This window comes from Cydia splendana, chromosome 5, assembly GCF_910591565.1.
Source record: "Cydia splendana chromosome 5, ilCydSple1.2, whole genome shotgun sequence".
NCBI lineage: Eukaryota > Metazoa > Arthropoda > Insecta > Lepidoptera > Tortricidae > Cydia > Cydia splendana.
In genome coordinates this window covers 13,034,872-13,046,036 of record NC_085964.1, presented here as the reverse complement: position 1 = coordinate 13,046,036, position 11,165 = coordinate 13,034,872, and the positions used below count along the sequence as shown (strand labels likewise).

The 11,165-nt window shown below is 35.9% G+C and overlaps 1 protein-coding gene across 1 annotated transcript; it reads left to right on the top strand.

Moving 5' to 3' along the window:
* The first annotated feature begins 1,678 nt into the window (after positions 1-1,678).
* Positions 1,679-6,361, top strand: LOC134790730 (transmembrane protein 164). Its single transcript, XM_063761644.1, has 6 exons — positions 1,679-1,986; positions 2,350-2,532; positions 3,452-3,568; positions 3,758-3,836; positions 3,972-4,072; positions 4,483-6,361. The coding sequence occupies exons 1-6, from the start codon at positions 1,852-1,854 to the stop codon at positions 4,714-4,716; spliced, it is 849 nt and encodes a 282-aa protein (XP_063617714.1). The 5' UTR covers positions 1,679-1,851; the 3' UTR covers positions 4,717-6,361.
* The last annotated feature ends 4,804 nt before the right edge of the window (positions 6,362-11,165 follow it).

Here is an 11,165-nt window from a genome sequence, read left to right as displayed (position 1 = left end):
AAATAAATATGCTTGGCAAAAAAGAGTAGAAATTAAAAAGTGGCAACACTGTAGTGTCGTCCCTTTCAAACCAATATATAGAAAACGGGACGACACTACAATGCTGCCACTTTTTAATTTCTGCTCTTTTTTGCCAAGCATGTTTTTTAGGGTTCCGTACCCAAAGGGTAAAACGGGACCAAGGCCTGTTCACTTCCTAAGAAAGTTATGTCCCCAAATAATTGCGCATGTGTGCGCCTTAATCTTCTATGTGTGCGTTGGCCTCCGGGAAAAAGTTGCGAGTAATAAAAATAAAAACATTTTTCTACAGCAACATTGCTCCCAACTCTGATTTAAATTATCACGAATTTTATACAATATTAATCATAAAACGGGACTTAAAACGCTTAAAACTTAATTACATGCGATTAAGTTTTATAATGAATATTTGCTTCCAATTGTCTTTATCAATGTTCATAAAATATATGGAGGGTAGGTACGTCTACCCACCATAATAAAAAATATATTTGTCAATGACTCTGTCCAACTGCTGTGGTTAAAGTTCATAACGAAAATTTTATTTATTAACTCTTTAAATAATACATACAACGTGTACCGCTACGTACCACTTAAGACTGTAAGTCTGTACCTACATGGATTACAGCAATGCACGTAGAAAATGTGCTAAATGCGGAGCAACGGCTGTTGAAGCAGCCAGAGTGAAATTTACAACTTTAGTGGGTTCAGAAGGAACCGAGTCATAACGCATCTGGAAAGCGTATTAATTAACCGTGAAGAAATGTATGAATACAAGTTGGAAATCTGTGTAAAATGCCGTATGTAAAGTGTAGTGTATCTGTGTGTAAAGTGTAATAGGTAGGCATGCCTAATGTTATTTGTATAAAAGGTACTGAAAACTTTGTGAATGCGCTTTATTAATGTCTATTTTTTTATTAAGTTGCCAGTTGCCAGTTTTCAGTGTATATTTTTATATGTAAAACATTTTTTAATAAATAATATATATAATGTTATAAACATAAACATGCCTTTTATTTAAATCAATTGATAATACCACAAACAAGGGGTAATATTTGCATCTTGCATATATTTCGTGATATGAAGATAACAAATATGTTTATCAACAGAATTACTACCTACCAATACCCGCCAGGCTAAACCGGTTGTCAACTTTAGTTCCATTGGTACACAAAGACGGCGCCACTAGTATAAACGTATAAACGGTTGGGGATATTTTTTTGTATGGAGTTACCGTTCTTCTCCTAGTGAGTATTATATTCTTTGAACGGGACCCTATTACTAAGACTTCGCTGTCCGTCCGTCCGTCCGTCCGTCCGACCGTCCGTCCGTCCGTCCGTCTGTCTGTCACCAGGCTGTATCTCACGAACCGTGATAGCTAGACAGTTGAAATTTTCACAGATGATGTATTTCTGTTGCCGCTATAACAACAAATACTAAAAACAGAATAAAATAAAGATTTAAATGGGGCTCCCATACAACAAACGTGATTTTTGACCAAAGTTAAGCAACGTCGGAAGTGGTCAGTACTTGGATGGGTGACCGTTTTTTTTTTTGCTTTTTTTTCGTTTTTTTTTTTGCATTATGGTACGGAACCCTTCGTGCGCGAGTCCGACTCGCACTTGCCCGGTTTTTTTTATTTAATGGCAACTCTCACAAAACCTTGTGTCAGCTGTCATCGCGGGAATTGATTGAATCGTTGAATTATTTACAGACAGACTATCATATTTTATTGAAACACACTAATTTTGTTACAGGAAATGTGTAAAAAAAATTGAACATTGTATTTGTTAATTTTTATTTAAAAACAGTATTAATAAATTGTAATATTTAACGATGTTTGAGTGGGCCTATAGTGGTGCTAACAGAGCCGTTCCCCGAAATGTGGGGCCCGAGTGCGCATATTTTTTATCGTATAATAGGCAAATAATTGAAACAATTATAGTTACTGCATTGTGCTCATACATTTTAGTAAGTATATTCAATAACCTAAACTTGTAACTTAATTAAGCTACGAGTGTTTTATCTCTTTTAATTTAATTAAAATTAGTACCATTCATTATAAATCTAACGAATGAAACTAATACCTCTGTAAGTTAATAAACTTATTGTATCTATAGATATTGTTGAAATTTTGTAAGGGCGTAAAAAAATGTTACTTTATAAAATTGCTTTTTTTAATCCATCATATCCTAGATTGCTAAAACACTATTAAATTGTTTTCTATATTAAAAAAGTATAAATGTTTGAACTAAGATGTTGACTCCCCAACTTTGGTTTTACACATTAGTTATATTAATTTTGAATGACAAATAACACGTTTAAATATTTCAGGTAAAAACTTATCCAAAACTGGTTTTACCACATGATGAAACATATATTAAAAGTGACCGGGGCGGCAAGAGATTGCTCGTCATACTTTTGGCCTTACTATGGGGAATGGAGATTGGATTTAAATTTGCATCTCGCACTGTAATATATTTGTTGAATCCATGTCATGTTACAACATTAATGCAAGTAAGTAGGCAATCAGCCATCACCAATTCCACTCATGTATGTGATTTTGTAATTCCCACAATTCAAATATGAAAATTGCCACCTGAAATTGCCTGTATTTTTAAATAACACACTAAACATTGACTAAATAATTAGAAGAACTTAGTTACAGTGTTACAACATACATTAAGTAAGAGTAAGAAGAAAGCAATCATACTAAAAACTCTTAGATTTCCTTAAAATTATTTACATACTAAGGATCATTCTGTTACATTTCTGGACTCTGTCATTCAGTTGAATGTTAGAATGTGCTGCCATAAGCAATAAGTTAGACTGTTTACATAGTAATGTTGTAATTTACATTTCAAATTTAATTAGATGAGTTCTAATTCGGCTTCGGCTAGTTCGGTTAGTTCGGCTTAAATACATGAATACAATGCATGTTTTCCTCGTTCCAAACATTTAAGGAATGTGATATGGGTATCTACGGGTCAGGTTTCCATTTAGGTTAAAATGCTTGTTTTGCATACAAAGCTATTACTCTGTAAGTACCTATTCACAACATTGGGGCTTGTATGGCTTGAATACAATATGATTATATTTGATAAGCACAGATTTGTCACAATAGAATGATTACACTGCTTAGATCTAAAATGAAACAGGAAATTGGGAATATTAATAATAGTTATGAAACTCTTATAAACAGAGCTCAACATTTCGTTGCAAAAACATCCAAAACAAATATAACACCGAAATAAAACAAGATATGTATATTAAATTTTAAAGTGGAAAAATTACTGCCTTGGGTGAGACTTGAACCAGAGGCAGTGATTTCTACTCTCACCCAAGGCAGTAATTTTTCCACTTATTTCTGAACTACTACATTAAAAAGTATTGTGTTAAATTTTTTATTGATAATAAAATAAGATTTTTTTTACAGATATACTTGTTGGCTGCACCACCCAGCAGGACAGTGACTGCAGTGTTTCGCATACACTTAAACTTGTTAAATGGGCCTCTGTTAGCTTTTTTATTTCCTGAAACAGCATCCCGACAGGTAAATATGTGTAACTACTCAAGAATAATTTATTAAAAACCTATTCATTTCAATTATATTCGGCACTTGCGTTTAGTGTTGTTCTTAGTCTTTGCCAACAAATAATATCTGGGGGGCAGTGGCTAATAGCCCCTGCCCCGCTTATCCTACCAAATTTATAAAATTAATAATGAATGTGTATCATCATAGATCCCCGCTGAGGCTGCCCTGTACTGGATACAACATGGCATGATGTGTGTAATACCATACTATCTATTAAGAATTGGAGGTACGTATTTTGTTTTTCGCGTTTTCCATTATTAATTTTAATTATAAAAATCTTATTAAATATCATTGCGTCAATGATAGATTAATTAAATTAATTTTCAGGTTCCAATGATAAATTAATTAAATTAATTTTCAGGTGTGTACAATGTAGAGCCACTTGGTGATTTCAATTGGGCAATTGTTAGTTACTGCCTTAATATGTTGTATCACTTCATAATTCTACAAGCTATAGCAATAGTAAGTATATTACGCCACGACTACTTTTATGACACGCAATAGTAAACTTTATTAGAATGTATTAAAGTCTATACCGTAACCTTTGCCTGTGTGTGTGTGTGTTCTATAAAGTGTACCTATTTATATTGATTTCTAGATAATATTGATGATGTCCTGTCATCCCTCAACAGGCACTGAGAGTTCTCAGAAGGGATTTCCATTGGTCACGTCTCCTTCCACCCGAGACAGGTTGATGTCGATAATTTCAATTTTCAAATATCATATCATAAGACAGACCGATCACTGGAGACATCGCTACTTTCACAGAGTAGCAATACGGTGCCGTGTTGCGTTGTTATTAAAATAGAGTCTTATTACCCATTTTAGTCTTTGTTTTGGGAATGTTGAAGTGACAATTGAATTATTTGCAGCCGGCTCAAGTGAACCTGAACCACATGATCTGCCCGGCGCTGTTGGACCCGTTCGACGGGCCGTGGTACCGCGTGGCCGCCGTGCTCCACCAAGCCGCGCTCTGCCCCCTCCTCTGCAAGGCCTACTGCCTCGTCGCTGACTTCTGTCTCACCAAGTTCCCGCCCACGAAGGTCAAACAACAACTCAATGAATTACTCCAGGACAAAAAGACAGACGACAAAAAAGACTTGTAGGTGCGTGTCAAATTCTTTTTGTGGCGTTCTTAAGGTAAAGGTACCACGTAGTCGGTTTTCGGTGAAGACGATTTCTAACCACTGCGATCATGTCATAACTCTTTATTAGTAAAAATGCGCGAAACAATTTACAATTGTAATTTTTAAGTGAAAATTCACACAATGACATAACATGACTGTTAGAGGCGAATCGTCTTATTTGCACCTTTTATTAGTCTTGCAACGCTTTAATAACATCCGTCCGTGGTACCTCTTTGCCTAAAAACGACACTTTTATGGCTGTAACCCCTTTCAGGGTAGCTAGAATCTCTGTGAAGTTGCCTAATGTAGTACCTAAAGAACAATATTTCATCGCGTCCATTTCGTTTGGGTGATTATTGTTGATAATAAGCTAAATAATTAATAAATCATGATCTCTTATAATAAATAGGGAGGCCAAAGAGTGGGACTGAATGCAAACGACAAGCTATGTCGTTGTTCTTGGTGTGGTATAATTCGTAATCAACAAAATAGACGTCGTCATTTTACAAAGCAATACTTTTCTCATCAAGACCTACTTGTACATTGTGCTATAAAAGCGACATAAACAAAATTGTTAATTAAACGAGGGAGGAAGGTAGGTAGAAATCCAATGCCTAAAGAGCAAAAGTTGTTTAGACTCTAGTTTAGGGGGCAGTCCTCAGATATTTTAACTTGGAAACAATCGAATGCTTGTCGTTGTATCTCCGATTCAGACTGTAAAAACCGAGATTGTGCTAGTTTCTTCAACTTGGCCTCTAGTTTTTTAATGAAGACAATTCACGGACTATAAATCTAGCTTGTTTAGGTAGGTATTATTTTGTTACGTGTTAAAGTTTGAACTATCAGGTAATGTAAGTCAAATTATACTTAGTAATGTTTTGAACTTATGAGCTCGGACGAAACTAATTGAGTGAATAGTTATATTATATCTGGAGTGATTGCATTAATGTACATGCAGCCATCTTCAATAATATCTGACTCTGTCGGTATAAATCCATAAACGTATATAGGTATTATATTTTTATTTAAAAGTCACTTCATCGGATGCAGATGAAAAACACAACAGAGTTACTAGTACCTAAATAGTGTAACAGTATTAAATTAGGTACCTAATAAAATAAGTCTCATTATTAGGTAAGTATCTTGATGGCGTTCTCATAGCTCCCGGTCAATCCATACAAAATCGTGTCAAACGGGCGCAATGAAGAACTCTATTTATATAATTTACTCTACCTACCTATTATTTACTTACCTATGAAGAAAGAGTTGAACAAGTGAAAGAGTTTGTGTATCTGGGAACCTTGTTCACTAGGGACGGTAAGCATGATAAAGACATTGAAAGGAGAGTGAATGCTGGAAATCGTGTGAATGGGGCACTTAACGCTTTTATGAGCAGCCAGAAGGTGTCGCAAAAAGCACGGTTGGCTGTTCATAGAGGGGTGTTGGTGCCTACACTTATGTATGGTATTAGCGAAAGTTGGGTATGGCAGAAGAGGCATCAGAGCCAAGTGAATGCAGTGGAAATGAGAGCGCTGAGAAGTGTGTGTGGTGCGAGATTGCAAGATAGAATTAGGAACAGTGTGATAAGGGAAAAGTGTGGACTGAATGTAGATGTAGTGACAAAAATTGAGAAAGGTATGTTGAAATGGTTTGGACATGTGGAAAGAATGAGTGAAAGAAGGCTAACAAAGAGAGTGTATAAGGGAGAAGTGGAAGTGGGAGTTGGAAGGGGTAGACCTCGGCGGACTTTCTCTGATCAGATCGGGGAAATCCTGAAGAAAGACCCTGGCCTTGACCTGTCAAGAACACCCTAAACCGGCGAGCGTGTATGAGGAATGTTATGAAAGTGAAGGAAGCGAAAGAGGTATGTCAGGATCGTAGCAAGTGGAAATCCGTGGTCTCTGCCTACCCCTCCGGGAAATAGGCGTGATTAAATGTATGTACCTATTATTTCGATGTCACAATTTTTCTGCACTCACCTAAACTTTAATAATTTTGATCAAAACCTAAATCAAGGATCGGGGCCAGATACTCATGAAATGTTTAGACATGGCTGGGACATTATTGTGGTTGACTGTACACCCAAGTTCCTTTACACCGGAACAAATATCTGGACCCTACCTTGTACAGTCCGAGGTTGAAGGAAATTTGTAGAGTCTGGCTAAAGAAAGTTGAACCCACGAGTTAACATTATCGCTGCGAGTTAAATGAGTCGCTGAGTCTTCCGACCCAATGTCGCATCGATCTTGTTAAATTATGCGGTAGTACGAGTTGGCAGTAAACGAGTAGATATATAAACCTATTACTCATGGTGTAGTCGTAGGTAAAGTGGTGCTGGCTGTGTTATTCATGGGTACTGGGAAAATGGCGTCGCTGCGCAGTTGCGCCAACGTTGCGTCGACCAGCAGCCATAGAGTTGGCTAGACGTCGACGCTCGGGAGACGCTAGTGTTTGGTGGCTCTTAGTCTGACTTGGTCCAATACAAAGGAACTCAATGTAGAAATTTATTTCATAAAATGATACGTAAGCTACGGTTCCGTAATTGTAGATATGGTTATAGAGTTAGTAGGAGGGACTCTAGGAAGATAATGATTTGATGTTGAAACATTTAATATATTTAGTTATACTCACAACTACGGAACCCTTACCCTTACATAAACCTATTTAAAATGCACTTGGTTACATAGTTTTTGAACACTGACTTGACTTCACAAAAAATACTCGCTAAGTACATAAATTTATTTCAAACAGTAGCTTTCCTTATAATACCTAAGCCTCGAATATACTGTACCAATAAGTACCTAAACCTATAAAAAAATATTCAAACGCCTAAAATAACTAGTTAAAGTGATCAAAAGTATTTGATATTATGCTTTTCGCATATAAAACTTAGGGTAGAAAATTGCGGTGTGACAGCCAGTGTTGGCTGATCGGTTGTATAGTAATCTCACTTCTATTAGGCTTAGGATGCCGTTAATATAAGCAGAGGTCATAACGTTATACAAGTCTTCTATGGTACTGAAACTGCGCTAAAGTTGGCAGTTAGTGTAGAATTAGCAGTCCTTATTATGTATACGTCTGATATAACGTTTGGCCAACACCGCCGATTATTATCAGTATCAATTTTAAATGAAACTGTATTTCTACGCAGCAAACATGTCAACTAACTAATATAATATCCTATCTAGTCATAGCGATTCTGAGAACAATTATCAATATTATGATACCTTATGCATTTTTTTAAATATAGTTTGACTTAGACGGAAAATATGACAGATTTTAGATTTATTTACTTATATGTATAAATGAGTTGAGTACCTATTATATATACATTGCGGGTAATATAGTTATAAGTCGCCATCCAGGCTAGCTATAGCCAGCCGATCATCCCAGCCATGTCGAATTGGTGTAGCGGTCCTCAACAATGGGAAATAGTCGATTTTTTAATACTTTTTAGGGCAAAGGTAATGGTTACGCTATAAAATGCTACATAGATCCAGGTCGAGACAAATATATGTGAAGTTAGGGTAGGACAAGTCGTGCATTTCTTGCTCTAGAAAGGATCAAAGAGAAATAAGTATCGATGAGAAGAATTAGTCAATTATTGACATTATTGCACCTTTCATTGGATAATAGTGCGTTATCAAAATCCAGAAATTAGTCGGAACGGTCATTCACCGTTAAGCTACGATGGCAGCGCCACGGCGTCGCCTATATGCTGGTACCTATCGAGAATGCTTCGTAGGACAAACATTGAGTTATTATTACTATAGAGAAGCTATACTAAACCATGAAATTGTCACAATCGCAACCTGTACCACGCGACGAAAACGTCGTAAGGGCCGTAAAATTCGTGGCGCTTACGCGTTTAGATCGCGAGATTCACGCTCGGTTTGTTGTCAAAACGACAGCAACTTATGGCGCAAAATACTGGTTCTCTGTGCCGCTTCTATACGTTTGTAATAATAGTTCGATGAGGGCACAACGACAAAGTGTCGTGATTAGCCTTTGATTAGCACTGAATGAGTTATAGCGGTCACATTAGATGAGCCCGTCGCGGGACATGCGTTATATACCTACGTTCATAGCGGTCTCGCTCACACACCGGAGCTACGTGCGGATCCGCATATTAGTGACATCCGCATAAGTAAAGGAGTTTCTGAATTGTCAATCGAAACCATTCTTTACCACAATAAGATCCCGACTTGTATAAATTTGTAACTTTGAATGCTGATCCCAAAAAAGAATTATACCCTTTTCGAACTGTCGTGGTCTATAAATATTTTCCACTGCGTTGCTGATTTTACGGTAATACATTTTAGGTAATCTACCTGTTTTACCAAAGATTCCTATTAAATATTTATTTTAACCATCAAAAAGTAGAATCAACAGGAGAGATACATAAATAGGTAATTAGTACCTAGTGATACAAACATAAGGTATGGAAATTTGCTAAAAAATTCGTCAGTTTGTTGCTTTTTGTTGTCTGTAACATAAGAATCGCAGACGTTACCAAATAATGTAGGTACCTTATTTGCTACATGTAAGTACATAGTTTATATTTCCATAATGGATTTTTATATCCAATGGAACATACGAGTAAAACCACTGAAGCGTAAAGATATTAAACTGCAACCTTCAAAGCATTTCATACAATAATGTACTCTGTAAACTACGATTATGGTCCGTTTTCTGTAAAAAAAAGTTCAGCCAATGGCATACTTACGTACTTAATAAAATAATTATATCCATGTGACTTCACTCACCTGGCCCCCTGGCCCACTTACAGCTACTTGCCATTATTCTACCATAATTTCAAACGCTTGAGTTATCTCTACATAGGTATATCAACCGTACCACTATAACCACTTTGCATTCAATGTGTTTAAAAACGTATTCATTCCACCAACTTAATTTTAAATAGGTATGTTATAGTTATATTACGATACAAGTGCGATTTTCCTTTTCGCACGTGTATTGTACAACGTTTTACAGTACATATGGCCCTTTAAATTTTTGATATAGGCACGTATTGTCCTTAATCCCGCCCTAGGGCGGTAAAGTAGCACCATATGTAATGTAAATACATTGACTACAGTCATAAGAAGTCAGAGCGATTTCGCGTTTTTGAACCTCGAACCTTCTTGTAGGTAATTCCATATCCATAAGGGTTAAAGATTTGATTTGGATTTGTACATGTTGTAGGTACTTGTACCTATAGGTAGGTAGGTACCTACTTACGAACCTATGCCGTTATCCCCTTGCTCAGGGAGAATTACAATTTGTACCTAATTAAAAAGAAACTTAAATGAGAATAGATTAAAATGATTAAATGATCGCTTTATTATTCTTTAGTGGTATTCGGAATGATTATGTTTTCAGGTAATTTTTCGTAAAAAAATATATTTCGTAATAATGAATTCTGAAGAAAAGGAAATTCATAAAAATTGTGTGTTAGATGTGCACCACACAGAGCTCAATTAGGTATTATTCAGCACCGAAATTTCTGTGGTCACGGAATAAATTCAGATATATAATATATAATTTTATCAAAAATTTTCATTTTTGATACAAGCTTTTATCTTTGGCTGTAGATACCTACTTTTCTTTCAACAGGCAACTAATACTCATCGAGACAATTCTGATCTAACAAACCCAAACACAACTAAGTTGCGTTGTTTTATCGCAGTTCCTATGACAACCTCCTGTGTCCATTGTCAGTTCAGCTCGATGGTACCATAATATTGTATTGTCAATTTGTCACCCAACTTACATATGTACAGTCACCTGCAATAATATATTACTCTTCGAAGGCCGTAAAAATATCTGACACGATCTTATTTGTAGAGCCATAAGAGCGTGTCACTTATTTTTGCGGTCTTCGAAGTGTAACATATTATTGCAGGTGACTGTACCTATGTCATATTTTAGCTCAATCGAATAAAGTAGGTCTAATTCAGCTTGCAAAACTTGACCCAAACAAACATATTACAAACATTGCAAGTTAAAAGCTTGTAAAATCTGAAATTCTTTGAATATTACTTTGTGTTTTATTTTATTGAATTTCCATAGTGTTGTGAATATGTATACCTAAATATTAATCGTTTACCTAATACCTTACTAAATAGTGTCGAAGAAAAAAAATAGCAAAGTACCTACCTTGTCGCTAAACAATTTTAACACTGATTTAAACGGCAGAATAGAAAATAAATCGGATCTAGATCTGGTTGTGTAGAAAATTAGGGCAAACACCTAGTGTAAAGATATGGTTGCGGAAAATTATGAAAAAAGTTGTTTTTGAATTTAGTAGGTATATTTCTAGGTTTAAAGTGATAATGCGGCCATAACGTGGGCGCAGCAAACGCAGCACGTCGTGTACCTAAATTAAATCTCGAGTAGCAATACTATTTTAATTTCATACATTCCAT